The following is a 19,500-nucleotide window of genomic DNA, read 5'->3' on the forward strand; positions in this document are numbered from 1 at the left end:
GCGTTAACTCAGTGAAACTTAAAAATGTAGGTATTAATTTTGTGCTATGATTCACAGCAAAGTGATCTGTATTCACCAAGCTACGCAGACTCGTTGTCATAGCAACTGACAATGCCACTTCATGTTTTAGGATTTAAAAGGGATTGTCCTCAGGCTGCTCATCACACACTGCAGCCATCCTCCCACTACCCTAGTTTAAACTAGAGAGCCCGTGTGATGAGAGGGGCAGCATGGGCAGTGTGGATAATACCCTCACAAATGCACTAGATGCACGCTCTAGTTATACTGAGTGTTGTAACGCTTCACCTGAGAACAGTGATGTGGTTTTCTTGGGGTCACAGAGAGTTCAGAGGGCTAGTGATTTGTTTTATGCCTCAGTTTCAGTGAGTGACTGATCTACACTGAGGGGTATGTTGGACTCTGGGAGTATGTCATGCACATTGAGCACACATTGAGCATGGAGGCAGAGAGCTAACCAAGAGCCGCGGGTGTTGATTTGATCCCTCTTGCAGTCCCAGAGAATGTGGTGCTCGTCGGGTGTGGTGGCCTTCTCACGCAGCCTCGATGCATCTATGAGTTGAACAATGAGATCTATGGCTTCAAATTTACAGTACCAACATTTTCGACACCTGGCCAACATGATGAATTCATCTTTGGTAGCAATGTGCTCCGGCCCCTTATTCAAAGAATGAAAAGTGATTCGAGGTACTGGGAACTCATTACGTCAGACACAGCAAACCCAGAGTGTGAGGAGTTTTTGCAGCTGCTGCGTTGCGTTTCTCAGGCTCAGACAGGCTGTCACCCTCCTTCCTCGACAGGAGTATGTGGTTTGGGGGAAGCTTCCGTCCACCTCACCGCTGTCATTAGGGGGCACTGTGGTCGTCGAGCCATCATCTGCTCGTTCCACTCCAAAAAACATTTTGGTGGGTCATGTAGTAACACTCATGTGGGGGTAACAAAGGCTTCAGATTTAACAGGTGAGGAAAAAATTTTAACTTAAAGAAAACATTGAACAAGTGAGCAGTGGTTCAGTTATGCCAGCCTAACTGTTGCTAGCCTTCTATTGACTTTGATAACCTTAACATGTGCTGCGCAGTTCGGTGTGTTTTGGTTCCGTCAGCACTAAAACAGGTCAACCCGCACACCAAGTTATCAGTAGAGCAGGTGTTTAAATCAGCTAATCAACCACCGCTGTGCTCAGGCGAAAATATATTAATAATGACAATATAGACATTAAGCCTGACAGCATAATGTAGCAGACTGGATGTTCTGTTTTGGTGTTTTTGCTACTTTTTTGTGTGGGAAATGTTTGTTTTTTTGGTGTTGATTCCCCTCTGTGATCTCTGCTCTATCTGCTCGTTGAGCTGTTGTCTGTCGGTTGCCATGGCAACGGGTCCGTGTAAAGTCGACACACAGAGTGAGAAAAGGCAGAAGTAGTGTTTGATTCTTCACCTGTTTATCAGCTTTATTGTACCTTTATTGTGGCGCACTGCAGCCACTGCAATTCATAAAAGTTAAACAAGCGACAAAAACTGAACTAATCATCAAACTAGGGCTCCTACAGCATATGTAAAATAAAACGATTGACCAATATAAGAGAAATTTGCCCCTTCTTACATCTTGACAGAACTAAAAGAAACCAAACTGTTTATAGATTTTTATCACAGAGAATTTATCAAACATCAGTTTTCTCTTTATTTTAAGTCGTATTTAATAGATATATCTGATAACAAATGATGGCGCTACGAATATTTTTGTGACAGATTTCTGCTCGTCCTTCATTGGGATAAAATGGTTTTCTGGACATAACTCAATGCATCACATAGCAACTAATAGGCGCTGTCCAATCCAGTAATACATATCAATTAGCAAGAGTATGAAAGACATAAAAATAATTAACTATACTATATTAAGAAATTATATTTAATCCTCAGTGCTAAATGAAGCAAATTTTGAAACAATGCAAGTTAAAAACAATATTTTGCAACAAGTAAATCAAGTAAATTAAGTCCAATGTTAGGTCTGTGTGAGCTAAATGTGAGAATGAAACGTATTATTTATATTTTTTTATTTTTATTTTATTTTTTTATTTATATATGCTGCCACCCCTGAAAAAATTCCTGTCCCCCTCTTGCCACCCTGTAAATATTTTTCTAGATCCGCCCCTGGCAGCAAAACGCAAATAACTTTGCACAGTTTTTCCCCCAAACTAACCGACTGAGTTGAGTAAAGCTGTTGGATGCAGGTAATGATAGCTAAACAATGAGTAGCTAATATCAATACAGCACCTTAAGCTTGTTAACAACTAGCCTGTAGGCTGTTGATGTTGTCTATGTTCAGCTACGTAGACTCATTTTGACCCCCCAAAATAAGTCGATGCTCCCCGTTAAACTCGTTTGGAGCCGGGTTGGTCCGTAGTTCTCTAGATAAGAGCGCTGAACAAGCAGCCGTGTATTTTGCCACCTGGGAGGTAAAGGAAAGGGAAAGAAGGTCAAACAGTACTCACACTTATATACAGAGTTTGCATTTTTGATGTGCAAAATATTGAAAAGCATAAAAAAAGCATTCCGCACCGCCGTTCCTGGGCGGTGCGGAATGGTGAAGAGACACTGAGGGAACCGTATCTGATGGGGAAACACGAATTGTAGTAACACCAGCATTGTGAGTAGTTTCTTCTTCTGTGGATTGTAGGAAGCAGTTATGTTTTGCGTCATACTATGCATGAACTGGGGATTCTCTGGAAGAAAAGATCAATTTTCTCTGTTTATACAACAACGGACATCGGTACGTTTCAGAAACATCGCACTCTGGAACCTGTTTTCAATCTGTGCCGTTGTCAGAGAAAACATTCGGTGGTTTCGTGTAAATCTACACTACAAACGCAACAAAACTCTTCAGTTTTCACCCGAAATCGTTGTCGTGTAAACGGGGCCTACATTAGTACTGGATTAGTTTCAAAACCTAAAAGGGTCTGAGGGCCCAAAATGCTGTGAAATTGAGCTTTTTTATTTTCCATATATATTTGGGTTATATACTGATTTAAAAAACTGAAAAATGAGTTGCACTGTGGAAAATGAATCTGCTGCATATAAAACAATGAATGAAGTCAGACAAAATGCTATGTTTCAATTGTTGACTGTGCTCAGTTTGTATTTTTATGATATAAAGCTCTTTCAACTGCCTTGCTACTGAAATATGCTATACAAATATACTTGATTTATTTGTCAGAAATTCAGATTATTATCCTTCAGAAAAGCTTAAATTTTTAGAATCTTGCTTTTTATTTTTCCAAATGCATCTAAAAGTAAAAAAGATCAAATTCTGGACGATTCAAAACTGTATAACTCTTAATTGAACAGAATTCTGCACAAGCTGTTTGTGTAGACTGGAGTATGTGCCCTGTTGCATGCTTGGCATGTGTGCAGTTTCTTCATCATCCAGTAGGGGGAAGGAGAAATGACAGAGCTGGGTTCCTTTAGAGATCTATAGTTCCTTTCACTTTGAACTTCTTGGCAGAACGTTCACTGGCTCGGAACTCCATTTTGTTTCCATAGATGTGTGAGACAAAGCTGTCCATCTCTACAGAAAACACACTGTTCCTCTTTGGGATCACTGGATACAGGAGACAAGAAAACAAGCAGATGTTCAGAGACCTGTCTCCCAGTCAGACAGAGGGGACAGTTCACAGCATCTGTATCTGTGAACTGTCCCCTCTGAACATTCTAGATATTCACATGATATCCATTGCAAATGTTCAGGCAGTGGCTGAAAGGTTTGGCATCTTCAACATTTTCAGATGGAGTTATAATGATTCTATGTCAGAGTTTCTCAAACTCCAACTCTAACTTGAAATTGCCATGCAATAACAAATCATCTTAACATAATACAACAAGAAATGAAAATATTAGTCTCTTAAGTCATATATTGTCATCTTTGGTGCCATTTTCTAAATGTGACTGCCACAAAAACCAGGAACATCTATTTGGGGTGTTTTTAGTTATTTACAAATTCTGAAAGTGTGGATTCTAAGCTTTCCAATTATGTTAAACACCTGGAAATCAAAAAATAAATTGAGTGTTGTATGCATTCATAACATTTTAGGACTATTTGTAATTTAGAAGCGTAATAAAAGAAAAATAAAGTTGAGTAGATTTAGCAGAAACAAAAATCATCTTTGTTTCTGCTATATTTATATTTATCTGGTGGATAAATATAAAAATTATCCACCAGAAATGGGTGGATAATTTTTATATTTAATAGTGCAATTGTATTTAAATAAATTAACTTGATAATTTTTAATGAAATAAAAAAAACAATAGCTGACATGTGGGCAGAGCATCATAAGCAAGCAAAGTCATAAAAACAAAAAAAACAATTCTCAATAACAAACTTGTTCCCATCACAAAAATATTCCTGTTTTCTTTCCACTAGTATCTTCAGTTTTTCTTTAGAGTGACTCAGTTTTAAGCCATTTACAAATTATTATTTTTAAGCACAATCCTTTGGTAAGCCAGCTGTATGCGTCGCACTTTGATATCACGACATGACAAATAAATGTCATGCATGTAAACAAATGGTTGTTTACATGCAGCATCTTGTGGAACCTTTTTCTTCTGCGTATCAGGACGCAGAATAGTGACGTTTGACGAGTATCAATGATGTTCAGGTCAGATAAATGCGACAGACAAGCGTCACATTTGAAACGATATGTATTGGAGTTAGGATTACAAATCCAAGTGGTCCAAATTGCATTTGTAAAAAATGCAGTGCATCACAAAAGTGAGTACACCCCTCACATTTCTGTAGATATTTAAGTATATCTTTTCATGGGACAATACTGACAAAATGACACTAACACAATGAAAAGTAGTCTGTGTGCAGCTTATATAACAGTGTAAATTTATTCTTCCCTCAAAATAATGTCTAAACCATTAAAGTCTAAACCACTGGCAACAAAAGTGAGTACACTCCTTGGTGAAAGTTCCTTAACTGTCAACATTTTATGTGGCCACCATTATTTCCTAAAACTGCCTTAACTCTCATGGGCATGGAGTTCACCAGAGCTTCACAGATTGCCACTGCAATGCTTTTCTATTCCTCCATGATGACATCACAAAGCTGGCAGATATTCGAGACTTTACGGTCCTCCACCTTCCGCTTGAGGATGCCCCAAAGATGTCCTATTGGGTTTTATTGACATATTACAAGTCAGCAGCATTATTGTTTAGTTGTTTTTCTTTTTCTCGTTCAATGGCGGTTGCCCGACAATGTTTTGGGGCATTACTGCCACCAACTGGAGTGGAGTGTGAATTGGGATACTAAATTGTTATAGAAAAAATCCATCCATCCATCCATTTTCTTCCACTTATCCGGGCTCGGGTCGCGGGGGCAGCAGCTTCAGAAGGGAGGCCCAGACTTCCCTCTCCCCAGCCACTTCTTCCAGCTCCTCCTGGGTAATCCCAAGGCGTTCCCAGGCCAGCTGAGAGACGTAATCCCTCCAGCGTGTCCTGGGTCTTCCCCGAGGCCTCCTCCCAGTGGGACGTGCCCGGAACACCTCACCAGGGAGGCGTCCAGGAGGCATCCTGACCAGATGCCCGAGCCACCTCAACTGGCTCCTCTCGACGTGGAGGAGCAGCGGCTCTACTCTGAGTCCCTCCCGGATGACCGAGCTTCTCACCCTATCTCTAAGGGAGAGCCCAGCCACCCTGCGAAGGAAGGCCATTTCGGCCGCTTGTACCCGTGATCTCGTTCTTTCGGTCATGACCCAAAGCTCATGACCATAGATGAGGGTGGGAACGTAGATCGACGGGTAAATCCAGAGCTTTCTTATTGGCTCAGCTCTCTCTTCACCACGACGGACCGGTACAATGCCCGCTTCACAGTAGACGCTGTACATTCTTAAAATCTATTTTCTATTAATTTAGTCTAAGGTTCCTTAGCAAAAAAATAACATTTTAAACTATGTCCAGGTGCAGCGGGTCCTGTAGATTAAGCAGTTCTCTTCTCTCAATAGGAGCAGAACAATAAAACATGTTCCACTGTAAGTAGTGGGTTTAGGTCAGGAGACATGCTTGGTCAGTCCATCACCTTTACCCTCAGCCTCTTCAATAAAGCAGTGATCATCTTAGAGGTGTGTTTGGAGTGATTATCATGCTGGAACGCTGATCTGTGATCCAGTTTCCAGAGGGAGGGGATCAGGCTGTTTCAGTATTTCACGGTACAGATTGGAGTTCATGAAATATAACTATCCAACACTCATGCAGCCCCAGACCATGACATTCCCACCACCATGCTTGACTGTAGACGTCACACACTTATTTTTGTACTCCTCACCTCATTGTTGCCACACATGCTTGAGACCATCTGAAGCAAACAAATTAATCGTTGTCTCATCAGAAAACAGGTCATGGTTCCAGAAATCCCTGTCCTTTGTTGACATGTCTTCAGCAAACTGTTTGCGGGCTTTCTTGTGTGCAGACTTCAGAAGAGGCTTCCTCTTCCTAATGCAGACAAACTTGATGTAGTGTGTGGCGTATGGTCTGAGCACTGACAGGCTGACCTCCTGCCTCTTCAATCTCTGCAGCAATACTGACAGCACTCCTGTGCCTGTCTTTCAAAGACAGCATTTGGATGTGACGCTGAGCACGTGCACTGAGCTTCTCTGGATGACCAACACAAGATCTGTTCTGAGAGGACCCAGTAAAAAATGCTGGATGATCTTGGCCATTGTGCTGCAGCTCAGTTTCAGGGTGTTGGCAACCCTCTTGTAGCCTTGGCCATCTTCATGTAGCACAACAATTTGTCTTTCAAGATCCTCAGAGAGACTTTCAGTGACCAATATGAGACAGTGTGAGAACTGTACTACAAAACTGAACACATCTTCTCCCTGTGCACACTTAAGACCTAGTAACACTAACTAGTCAAATGACATTTTGGAGGGAAAATGACAAGCAGTGCTCAATTTGGACCTTTAGGAGGATAGTCTCTTAGGGGTGTAATCACTTTTGTTTCCGGTGGTTTAGACATTAATGGCTGCATATAGATTTATTTTGAGGGAAGAATAAATGTACACTGTTATATAAGCTACACACAAACTACTTTTCATTGTGTTAAAGTGTCATTTTGTCAGTATTGTCCTATGAAAAGATATACTTAAATATCTTCAGAAATGTGAGGGGTGTACTCACTTTTGTTATACATTGTAGATCTGAGCTGTTCAGATTGTTATGAAGAGATCAGATACATTTTGTGTAAGTACAAAAAAAAACAAAAAAAAAAAAAAAAACACATTTGAGTCACTTCAGGCTGAAGTATGAGCCCTAGACTAAGTTTCACCAGTTGATGGTGAGGAGCAGCCCAGCCATCAGGTACAAATGCACACAACCCAGAACAGTTTCACTGACCTTTGACCTGGTCTTCTTTGGTGATGATTTTGAACACATGTTTGAATTCTTGCATGAGAATCCCTGTAGTTCCCACATAGGACGGACATTTAGAGCGCACCACTGTGACAGAAAGAAGCATGTTACAGTCTGCAGGTCACAAGCTGACACCAGTGTGTGTTCTGTTGGGTCACTGCAGCAGCTAACTGCATTCAGGTAAGGTTTCTAAGATTGTGACACACATTTTCCTGCTAATGAATCAAACGGTGGCAACAAAAGTCAGAGGAAATAAAAACAGGAAATTCATGAGTTTAAAGGAAAAGGTTCTGACTCCTTCCATCTGCAGACAGATTTTATGAATCAGGGAAATTCTCAGGAAAAAATGTTTCTTTTTCCCACCAACAATGCAGCCTGAATGGATCAATGGTGACTGAGGGTCAGGCTCTTTAATGGGAAATCTACCTGTGATGACGGCTCCATGCAAGTCTGCCTTCAAAAGCTTTTGCTGCACAAACTGTGGATTCCTGGAAGAAAACATGGAGACAATTACCAGGAGCAGCAAGAAGTTGGACATCTGGGAACTCCGCCTCGTGGTGGACTGACTTACGCTGTCGGTTTGAGTCCACCACACAGGTCCAGAACATATTGTCTCCATAGCTGGTGTAGCGGCAGGAAAAGCTCATACCTGCAAAACCAAACAGAGCCATGACGGGGAATTTAGAAAAAAAAAAATACCTCCCTTTTTCCGAACACACACACATATCACATCACCCCAACTAACCTCTGGTGTTGAGGCTTGATGTGGAATACCTTCATCATTTTCTTCTGTCGTGCGTTGAGTCCTTTGGCTTTCTTCCTGTTTCTGGTTGTGTCTCTCTTGGGCCGACTGTAGCCCAGCAGCACAGCCTTATGAGTTAGCATGCTCTTCACATCCAGCCGGCTTGGCTGCTGAGTGCACTGCTTCAGATGGGCTTCAGTAAACTTTGCAGCTTTAGAACTGTTGTGAGGCTACAAGACAGACAACATCAATAGTGTTTGTGTACAGTGAGATGTAAAAAAGAATTTGTTTCCCAAAAAGAAACCCAGGTGAATGTTGCATACCTCATCAATTTTCAACAAAATTATGTGCAACTTCCAATCAAAGAAAGTCCGCTCACCTCAACACCAAGATGCCTCACTAGATCGCGAGGAACTTTGCTGTAAACTTGGGCTTCTGTTGAAAGACACAAACAAATTACAAATTTTACACAATAATGGGACATAATATTTTTACAGAATACAGTAAATAATACTGTTGCTAACATCATTAAGCAATACCTCAGAAGTAGTTTTACAGGTCTTGTAATCTTGTTTTGGAAGAATCCAGTAATATCAAAAAGACAGCCAAAGAACCACTTTTGGTTGTGAAAAATATGGTAGACTATTTTGACAGTTATTGAGCTGCTTTTTTCTTAAAAATGATTTGGTTGCACCACATATTCCGTTTTGAGTGAGTGAATTCAGGTTACACTGCTTTTAGAGACAGATTTTTGTGAGGCAGCTGAACACGTATAAAGATACGTGCCGTGGAGACCTGGCTTTGTATGGTCGATGTGAGTATGCAAAGTAAAGTGATAGTGTGGAATTACGTGTTCTGCTAAGGTCCAAGACAGATGACGCTACTTCAAGTCAAAGAGGCCAACATCTGTTACTAACCCTCTCTCCTCTCTAACCTTGCTCTGACCCGCACCATTGCAATATCTCATTATTTCAGAAAGCAGTCTTAACCCTCTCTGGGTCTCTTTTGACTGTGAGGTAATTTTTTTGAACTATTTGTAATGAAAAGTTTTTATCACTTCACATTCTAGGTATTTCTCAAACAACACACAGAAGTGTGTGTGTGTGTGTTTGTTTGCAATACGTTGTGGATACCATTTTCCTGACACATACTAGGTTGTGGGGACTCACTGCCTGGTCCCACAAGGGGAACGCTGTTTTTGGGTCAGGGAACTAAGTTGTGAATGGAGTTTTGGTTAGGATTAGGATGAGGGTAAGATTTAGGCTGTAGAAATGATTGGAAGTTAATGGAAAGTCTTTGTGGGGACAAAGATAGCTACGCAAACGCGTGCGTGTGTGTCCTAGACTCGAAAGAAGTGAATATTTCGGTCCGCTGAGCAACATTTATCTCCCTCGGACTTTTAACTCACCTTCCATCGCTGCTTTCTAATGTTGACTGCAGACTAGATTCTAGACGAGAGCTACTACCATCGACTCCGTTAGCTTCCTGCATGAAGCGGAAGTAAGACATCAGACATCTAACGTTAAGATGTATTATCGTCATCTACTGTGCTGGAGTGTGTGTGTGTGTGTGTTTGTTTGTTGTTGTTCTTCTTCTTTTGGTTTTAACGGCAGCTTGCATCCAATTCGTTGCACTACTGCCCTCTATTGACTCCTACCATCTACACCTCAAATTCTCTTACAGATCCCAGCGTTTTTTAAAAAACAAAAAATCTTCTTTTCCCCCTCAATACTATTCAGCTGATCGATCACCTTCTCAAATTTTAATTCCCTTCTAACATCTAGTTCCGTTTTTAATAATCTTCTTTGGCTTTCATACTTTCTAATCAAAACATGTTCCACTGTTTCTACATCATCACACCATCTACATAAACCAGTAAGGTGTTTCCCCATCTTAAAAAGAGTTCAATTTAGGAAACTATTCTTATTCTATTTATAATTATCTCTTCCTTCCTGTTTATTCCTCTGATTCTATCTACATCGACTGTATTTTGTATCCTAAATCAACCTTTTTCTCAACCTTTTTTGGGCCAGCGCCCAAAAAAGGGCGCTGGCCCTTTATCCAGGTCCAGGTGAGGGACCTGGATAAAGGTCCCTCACCTGGATAAAGGTCCAGGTGAGGGACCTTTATCCAGGTCCCTCACCGCCCCCTCCAAAGAATTTGCAGGCTACTTTGCACTGACCATTATTTTATTATTAATATTACTATCACTATTGTAGATGTATTGATTTTTATGCTTGATTCTGTATTAATCATCAAAAATAATTTCCCAGAGAACAAAAAAAAAGCCATGGGAATAGAAATTATTTTCACAGGTGTCTACGAAAAATGTAATAAACATTCAAGTTCAAATTGGTAGGCCTAACAGCAGCCAATCAGAGTGGAAAATATTCTTATTTGGTGCCATATTGTTAAATATTCCACAAAATTACCAGATAAAAGATGTACAACATGCCAGTTTAAACTTTGAACTATTTGCAAAACGACTGAGCTCTGCAACATTAAAACATGGATAGAACTGTAACTACATTAATCATAACTCTTCTCCTCTTCAGTGTTTCTGTCAGTTTCTGGTGGTGCAGCTCTGTGCTGCCTTCAGGAGAATGGGACATCAGAGCATCATCCATAAAACTTCACCCACATGGCATTTATTGTGCAAACCAGAGCTTTCAGTGGAAAAACAAAAGTTCTAGATCCTTTTAATGCCATACAAATATGAGACAGAAACATGGATTATATCTTTATATAGACTTGTCTATTGATTTATAGATTAATAGTTTTACTGGACAGAAATTACAAAGAACAAATCTGGTTCTTAATCAAATCCTAATGAGTCAAATTCAAAGTGTCATGGAGTCATCAGCCTCATGACATTAACACTGACATGAAAAATAATATTGAAGAAATAAATATATCAAATCTAATTAAAAACATAAATAAGTGATCAGTTCTTTACTGTATTAATTATTGCTCGAAAGGTCTTGCCATACCAGTTTATTACTCTGTATTTACTTTAGTTTCTTAGTTTATTCTTGCATTTGTTCTTCATTCATTTCCATTTAGTTTCTTTTGATTAGTTTTATCCTCTCTTGGTTTTATCCTCTCTTTGTCCACTTCCGTTTCTTTCCTGTTGCTAGATTTATTTTATTGTTTATTGACCATCAGTAATCTTCACTCATTACCTGCTGCGCCTCCTAATCATCATATGTTTCACATCATGTGTTGATTTTTTCACTATTCAGCGTCGGATTCTCTGTTTTTATGCCATAATTCACATCTAGTTCGTTGCTCTGTTTTATGACCCGCTTCTCCTTGTTTCAGAGTTTTGCGCAATGTGCGCATCGTGTTTTTTTTTTAAGCCCCTAAGGTGCAGGGCGGTCGGGAAGTGTATTGACGGGGAAAAGGCAGACTGACATAAACCTTTTAAAACAACGGAAACAATTTTGGTATTCTGATTGTTGAAATTTAAATGTTCTGTGGTACTGTTGTTCTATCACACCCGTTTCATACCGGACCACTTACAGCACCGGTGTTAACGCTATAAAATGAACGCTCTCTATCGAGGCATCACCCATTGAGGGATTTCTTCATTTAAATGGCTTCATTTTTCAGAGAGATACAAAGTGAGGGTATCGTGATTTCAGTAATTACATGTTTATAAGAGCGATTTTCTGTTGTCCTTCCATGGAAGCGGGCAGCTTTCAAACGGAAATAAAACACTTTTTAATATAAGTTGCTGCTTAACATGATCAAAGCACTGCCAAAACATATGTACAAAAATACCAAAGTGAATCACAGCAGCGGTGAAGCTAGCAGGAGCGGAGCGGAGCCAAGAAGCTAACAGAAGCTAACAAACACTGAATAGAAGAAGAGCTGCCATTGATACAGTGGTAGCCAAGCATGATTTAATGTTACACAATACAGTTTTACCAAGTTACTCAAAGTCTGAACTGGCATTGTTGTGCATTTAAGGTGTAAAGTTTACCTTCGACCAAACGCCCCCCAAAAGCATTCCAGCGCCCCCATTTTTAAAAAATTTCCGCCAGCGCCCCCTGCCGTCCTCTGAACGCCCCCTGGGGAGCGGTACCGCCCACGTTGAGAACCGCTAATCTAGAGGGATCCCATAAATCACTCCTCTAATTTTTTTATTTTCTCCCATGATTTTTTTTCTCCAGCACAGATCTTTTGCAAGTATTATCCACATTTAAAGTCTTATTCTTTTGTTCTATATCTTTACATATTACCCATAGGTTTCCGTCTCTCAAAATCTTTACCATTTCAGCATCTCCAATTTTCTTTTTAATTTCTCTTGACACCACAATGGGGCTGATTTTATCCTGTTCTTCCTCGTTTTAAAGTTTTAATATTAAATTCCTCCCTCACAACTTTCCTCCTCACTATCCTTTCTTCTTCTGAGCTACTTCCTTCCAGTTCCCATTTACTGCCTTGGCTATCACCAATTCCCTTTCCTTCATCTATTTTATTTCTTCCACGACCTCTCTCCCTTCCTCTTCCCACTGGCGTTCATCCTTCAAAATCTCCGTCTTTCTCATTTCCTATCTCAATTTCCATCCGAACCATTCACATACCAGTTTATGCCAAATCCGCCTTTTTCAAAAGCGATGTTTCTGTTTTTGATTTTTCCGCGTCGCTCCAACAAACAACTCTCCAGGTTCTGCGTCTCATAGGTGCAACCAATCAGAGTCGGCCGAGCGACGCATCCATCTCTAAACCGCACCTCCCTTCTTCCACTCTGGTCAGCCATCTCATAGACATAATATAAGGATAGACGCCTCATGGACCGCTCTCGCCTATTGTCGCGGACGAGATTTAGGGCGGCCATCTTGGAGCGGTACACCACTCCTCTCAGCTTATGTATTTAGCAGGCACAATGACGTTTCAGTGCATTTAATCGATCATAACACGCTTTTTTGTTACTGGGAACCATATTCAAACATCTATCAAAGCATTACATTTATAAACAATTGTATTATTTAAGTATGTTGATACATAGTTCAGCATATTTAAATATGCTTAGTGGCTATAACAGAATAGGAATGGAATATTCTGATATTGATGTATGATGAGCATATTAAAAAGCACACAGCCGTTCATAATTTATTTAATAAATAATTTATTAATATCAATACATATTTATGCCCTGCGACAGACTGGCAACCTGTTCAGGGTGAACCCCGCCTCTCTCCCAGTATGCTAGCTGGAGATAGGCACCAGCAACCCTCGCGACCCCACTGAGGGACAAGGGTGTAAGAAAATGGATGGATGGATGGATGGATGGATGGATGGATGGATGGATGGATGGATGGATGGATGGAATACATATTTATAGAACTATACAAACACAAATAAATAATTATTAATACTGAATAATATATATTGGATACATGTATGTATGTATGTATGTATGTATGTATGGATGGATATATGTATGTATACAGGTCCTTCTCAAAAAATTAGCATATTGTGATAAAGTTCATTATTTTCCACAATGTGATGATAAAAATTAAACTGTCATATATTTTAGATTCATTGCACACCAACTGAAATATTTCAGGTCTTTTATTGTTTTAATACTGATGATTTTGGCATACAGCTCATGAAAACCCAAAATGCCTGTCTCAAAAAATGTATTATGGAAAATAATGAACTTTATCACAATATGCAAATTTTTTTAGAAGGACCTGTATATTATATATATATATATATATATATATATATATATATATATATATATATATATAGGTCGTGAAACCTGGTTGGGACTGATTGAGATTTTTCTAGGACACACAGAAAACAGATCACAAAAATCCCGAGGCAACAAGTAATCTTGAATTATGATTTAATGTTGATTGAAACTCATATAATCTTTATTGTAACAGAAATCTAGAAGCAATAAGTAATCCTGTATTATGATTTGATATGATTAAAACTTATGTAATCCTTATTTTAAAATGTACTACTAATTAATGTGATGAGTTATGTGTACTTGATTTAAGAAGTAAATGGAAAAAATCATAAATGAATATTCTCATTCAAGTTAGATGGAAAAGTCTCATACTGTGTTGCAACCAGAGGTTGAGTGAGCACGGAAGAAACAGGAAGTTGTATTGTGAAACGCATGGAGCACCAGATGTTGAGTACAGATAAGAACTTTAGCAGGAATAAAAGAGGAAGTTCAAGAGTCGAGTGGGGAAGAAGTCAACGGTTAACCAACACGCTTGACGTCAAGGAAAATGGTGCAAGGAAAATTGTGCAAGCAGCTAGTGCATGCACAACCGAAATGCAGAAGTAGAGAGAATTGTGTAAGCCGCAGATGCGCGCACAGCTGAGATACAGAGGGTATAAAAATACAGGCGAGAGAAGAATCGGGGTTCTTCGTTCCGCAGTGTTCAAGTCAAGACCACACGAAGATGCAGGATCCGATTGTGGTTTCAAAGCTGTACTTTGAAACCACGGGAAGGTGAAGACCTCGCACTGCTTGAGAAGGGAACAAGATCCGTTTACCCACAACCCGGGTTCTGATTCGACACCTGCCCTACTCTCAACCCAAGAAACACCTCAACGATGCTGCAGTAGACATGGGAGATAGACAAAGATCGCCTATGGATAAAGAACTGAGCTTATGGAGGATTCTCACCAGTTTGACTTTGGATTTATTCTAAAAAGGATTCTGCCAGGACAAGACAGATCCCTGACCATGGATAATTAAGTTTCTGCTGCCAAGACCAACTCAGCATCTGGGGACGAGTGGAACTGCATCCCAAAGCCTCTCTTGCAGATTGGTGACACAGTATAGGGACTAGAGGGAAGTTTGATTTCTAAAGTTCTAACATATATTAATCTTTTAATTTTTGATTGAAGTAGCTGTATGTAATTTCCCCTGCTAAAGCTTGCTAATAAAATATTAAAGTCTAATTGATGTGGTGGACAGTTAAATTGATTGAGTCATCTGAAAATTAATTCTTCTGATTAACATAAAATCAATGTTCATGATCCTAGTGAATTAGGGGGGCTTCAGACGTTTCTTTGGTTATGATAAATAATGAGCTTGGGACTCGTGCCGAGTCTCTAAAGTGATCTAGACTGTAACAAGTGCACGTTATTAATAGAGGAAGAGCTGCCGTTAACTGGAGTGGTTTCTGAAGCCAGACAACTACGGGCTACTTAGATGTCTGGCCCATTAACTGAGAAAGGTCATGTCTAGACGCATCTTTCTCGCTCCCAGCTTAGATAGAATGTCCTCTAAATTCTCATCTGTAGTAATACACAGGAGTTAGAGGCTTCTCTGACCCGTTAGGTGGAGAGCTGGTCAGTAGTCAGTCTGAGAGGAGGTAGGGGTTGTCGAGGAATCTGGTATGAGTGTGAGATCTGTCCAGGTATACGCAGAAAAATGGAATAAAGGCCTGGGAAATAACAGCATACCCTGATTAATGATTAAAAAGATGATTATAAATGTTAAGTGATTATAAGGTGATGATACTCATGCCAATGAAGCAATGTCTGTGATGTATGATTAAAAACATATACTCTGTACTTTTAATCAAATGAATGTTATAATAATGTATGCTCTGTATGCTTAAATCAGTTAATTCTACTACATTGTGAAAGACTGAAGGTTACATTGTGGAGTTAACAATAATTAACATAACTATGTATGGTTACCATATATTATTAAAATTGTGAAGACTGAGAAAGGAGAAAAGCAGAAATTCTCCTCACTGAGTGAGAGGCGAGAGGTGGGGGCGAGAATGGAGCCAGATGGCCGGGGAGTAAGAGGCCTTGGGAAGGTCAGGCCGCCCGGTCTTGCGAAACGTCAGGATGATAAGGCAGATAGGCGGGTTCCAAGTCAGGCAGCCCGGCCTTGCAGGATGTCAGGATGATGTAAGGAAAGTAGGCGGGTTCCATAGAAACACAGTGCATAAATACTGATGGTCGAAAGGAAAGATTCGTACTTCGTCTCCGGCGCAGAAGAGGAGCCAGCAAAGGGAAGCAAACTAAAGGCCAGCAGAGGACTACACTCGGGACCGAGGAAAAAGCTCAAAGACTTCACGCCGATAACAAGGGACAAGTTCCACCGGCCACCAACTCCGGTTCCAGATTCGACCGTATCCTCTGCTTCTACCCAACGCTCTCTAAAATCATCGCAGCCGACTTGGAAAAGGGACGGAGGTCTTTTAAAGATAAAGAGTCTGCACGTTTAATGGAAAGCGTGAGCCTTCTCTCCGCTTCTCTTCAGTAAAGAGGACTTTGCTCCGGCTGGACAAAGACTCTGACCAAGGACATCTAACAGATAACAGCTGCTGAGAACAAGGACCATCGGGTATGAGTCGACCTGCTTTCCCCAAAAGCCTCGCTCAGTGAATTTAGTGAAACAGGTTAGGAATGAGAACAAGGAAAGGAGGTGATTAATCCTAGTTGATTTCATTATATTTTTGCTTTTTTTTTATAACTCTTGGAAATTAATTTGTTGTTATATGCCCCTGCTAAAGCTTGCTCAATAAAATTGTAATTCTAAAATTCTAATGAGAATTGTGAACAGTGAGTTTAATTGTGTCAGTCTTAATTATTGTTGGTTCTCCTAAATATGGTAAAGTTAACATACATGATGCTAGAGACAGGGTGGCTTTGTGTTTTCCTCTGGTGAGTGTTAAAATAATGACCTTGGGACTTAACTCTAAGTCACTAAATTTAATCTAGCCGTTAACAAGTGCCGTTATTTTAGGAGAGGAGCTACCGTTAACAGGAGTGGTTGTAGGGGTTATGTCGCTGTGAGGGCTACTCAGCGGATTGCCCCTCAACTGTAAAAGGTCATAACTTCTGGATCGAAGGTAGTCAGAGCTAGACGAGTCCTTTCCGACCCCAGTTTAAACAGATAATTCTCCACAAACTATCTCTAGGGTAAGACTCGAGTTTCTGGGGGTTTTCCGGACCTGTTAGACAGAGAACTGGGCAGTAGTGAGTCCAAAGAGTTGTGAGGAGTGGGCGGGACTTACTATTGGGTAGTAACAGACAGGGTGTGGCTGACTATTGCGTAATAACAGCTGAAAGTTTTGCTTCGAGACAGTTTGATGATTCTCAAACGGAGTAGAAAAGACATGCCGAGGATAGACTTGGCTTTGGATGAACGGATATTTTTGTGCAGAATTAGTGGTGCATGGATTTCATTGATACGTAAAGATAAGACGGCAATAAGATGTTTTTGTTTAGTTTATTAATGATATGTGCGTTTTATGGGCTACAGTTTGCTTAAATAATTCAGTAAAGTAGAAGCGGTAGCTAATCTGCCACAGAAATTATTTATTAATAAAACATGAAGCCTAAAACATACTACAACAACAGAACAACAAAACGGTACAGCAGGGGGCCAACCCTATACAGGGCCGTCGAAGCCCCTACTGGTACCGGACTAAAGCAAAAAGATCCTAATACAAAAAAACAATGGAAAACAGGACAACCGATCCCACCAGGCCAAAATCACAAGAAAAAAGCAAACAAAGGCTAACAGAAATACCGCATGGCAGGCTGGAAGCGTCAGCTGCGGCCCACAGCGACTGGTCGTGCGCTCACCGCGCCCGGTGGTGGTGGAGCAAGCGGACGCGAGTGGAAAGGCGGAGCTTAGGCGGGATTTTCAACATGCCGAAAGCCAGCCTATTTATAGGCGGACCAACAGCGCCACAAATGAACGTAATTAAATGACCAAAAAGAAATTATCCAAACTCCAAAATATATTAACAAAAGGTCACTCAACCAAAGTCTATAAGAAAAGACAGACAAAAATCATAATGTGCCCGAAGCACATAACAGGTGGTGCCCTGACATCAGACTGAACCACAAACCTCATTTGTGACTGATCGGTCGGGTTGCTGGGTTGACTGTCGGCAACCTGAGATTGTGATTGACTTTGTGGGTTTAGCCCACTCAGGTTTGTTGTAATGGCATCCACAATCTGCTTAGCCAAATCAGCAATCACCCCACTGAGAGCTTCAGTAGAAATAAGTTGGCTAAGGTCAGACCTTGCATTGCCAATGGGTGTAGAAGGAGCAGTAGGGACAGGTGGGGGTTCAGCTTAGACTGATCAACAGAACATTCATATGCACTAGAAGGCATAGGCCTACCCCTTCCAAATGACATGTAATGTTGGCCCCTCCCCAAACTAAAAGTGACCCTCCGGTCCACTTCATCACCCTTAGAAGGTACCTCAGTGTCAGACATTTCATCAAACAGGAACAGATAAACACCATTAAAAAGAACAATGTATCAGTCAGCAAAAAAAACAACTTGTCTACAGTTTCTGGTTTCTCGTCTTCAAAAAATTTATTTTCTTTTTTTTATTCGTACGATTATGCACTGTTTTAAAATGATTTTTATTTTCCCAAAACAATAAAAAAAAAATTCACAAAATTAAAAATTTTGTTTTTCACTTATTTCCCTTGTATAAAACAGGGTACACAAAACGGAGCAACTTAGGGGGCGTTTACACGACAACGATCCAACAAAAACGGCACTTTTGTTCCGTTTTTGTTGGATCGTTTACACGATAACGTTCTGATTACAATCTGTGTTTACACAGTAACGGCACACATCGAAAACGTGTAATGCTCTCGCTGTGCCTAGTTGGTGCTAGGTTCTTTGAAACTTTGAAAGTGCGCATGTGTTTAAAAAAAAGTTGTATTTGAAGGCATGTGTATTTCCGTGAGAAAACACGCATTATGTGCGTCTGATTAGGGCGCATGCAGTTGGAAAAAGTGGGATAACTTTGCCGAAAAACCTTGTTTGAGCTTTCACGGTGTCTGTAGCGGCCCGGACTGGAAGCTGTTTATTGTTTTTACTTTGGAATGGCCAACAGTCTGTTATTCCTATATCAATTTGATAAAATAGGAGTTCCCGCACGTCCCATATCCGTGTCCTCTGTTACCTTTTTCAGCAGTTAAAACAGTTTTATCCGTCGCTAACAAGTCGTAACCTGTTTTTCCGAGCCGCCTTCAAACGCAACATAAACGCTGAGACGCTTGCGCTGGGTTTACACCTGTGAGGCAGCGGGAGACCTGCTGATGCTGCTGCGCAGGTGTGTGTTAGAATCATGGCAGCAAACCAGCAAAACGTAAATAACTTGGCACAGTTTTTTCCCTGAACTAACTGACTGAGTTGAGTAAAGCTGTTGGATGCAGGGGATGATAGCTAAAAGATGACTAGCTAATATCAATACAGCATGTTAAGCTTGTTAACAAGTAGCCTGTAGGCTGCTGGTGTTGTTGTCTATGTTCAGCTACGTAGACTCATTTTGCCCCCCAAAATAAGTCGGTGCCCCTCCTGTTAAAC

The 19,500-nt window shown here is 40.5% G+C and overlaps 1 protein-coding gene across 1 annotated transcript; it reads right to left on the bottom strand.

Annotated features, from left to right (window-relative positions):
- Positions 1–1,434: 1,434 nt before the first annotated feature.
- On the bottom strand, positions 1,435–9,743 carry pop4 (POP4 homolog, ribonuclease P/MRP subunit). The gene is made up of 7 exons (XM_008405013.2): positions 9,569–9,743; positions 8,540–8,595; positions 8,164–8,390; positions 7,990–8,067; positions 7,845–7,906; positions 7,404–7,505; positions 1,435–3,612 (listed from the first exon to the last, which is right to left on the bottom strand). The coding sequence occupies exons 1-7, from the start codon at positions 9,573–9,575 to the stop codon at positions 3,476–3,478; spliced, it is 669 nt and encodes a 222-aa protein (XP_008403235.1). The 5' UTR covers positions 9,576–9,743; the 3' UTR covers positions 1,435–3,475.
- Between the last annotated feature and the right edge of the window lie 9,757 nt (positions 9,744–19,500).

This window comes from Poecilia reticulata, chromosome 3, assembly GCF_904066995.2.
Source record: "Poecilia reticulata chromosome 3, P_reticulata-male-v2, whole genome shotgun sequence".
NCBI classification, from domain to species: domain Eukaryota; kingdom Metazoa; phylum Chordata; class Actinopteri; order Cyprinodontiformes; family Poeciliidae; genus Poecilia; species Poecilia reticulata.

Coding starts and splice junctions, on each gene's coding strand:
- pop4 (XM_008405013.2), bottom strand. Junction 8,068..8,163: donor ATCAAGCCTCAACACCAGAG/GTTAGTTGGGGT, acceptor TTGGTTTTGCAG/GTATGAGCTTTTCCTGCCGC. Junction 3,613..7,403: donor CAAAGAAGACCAGGTCAAAG/GTCAGTGAAACT, acceptor TCCTGTATCCAG/TGATCCCAAAGAGGAACAGT.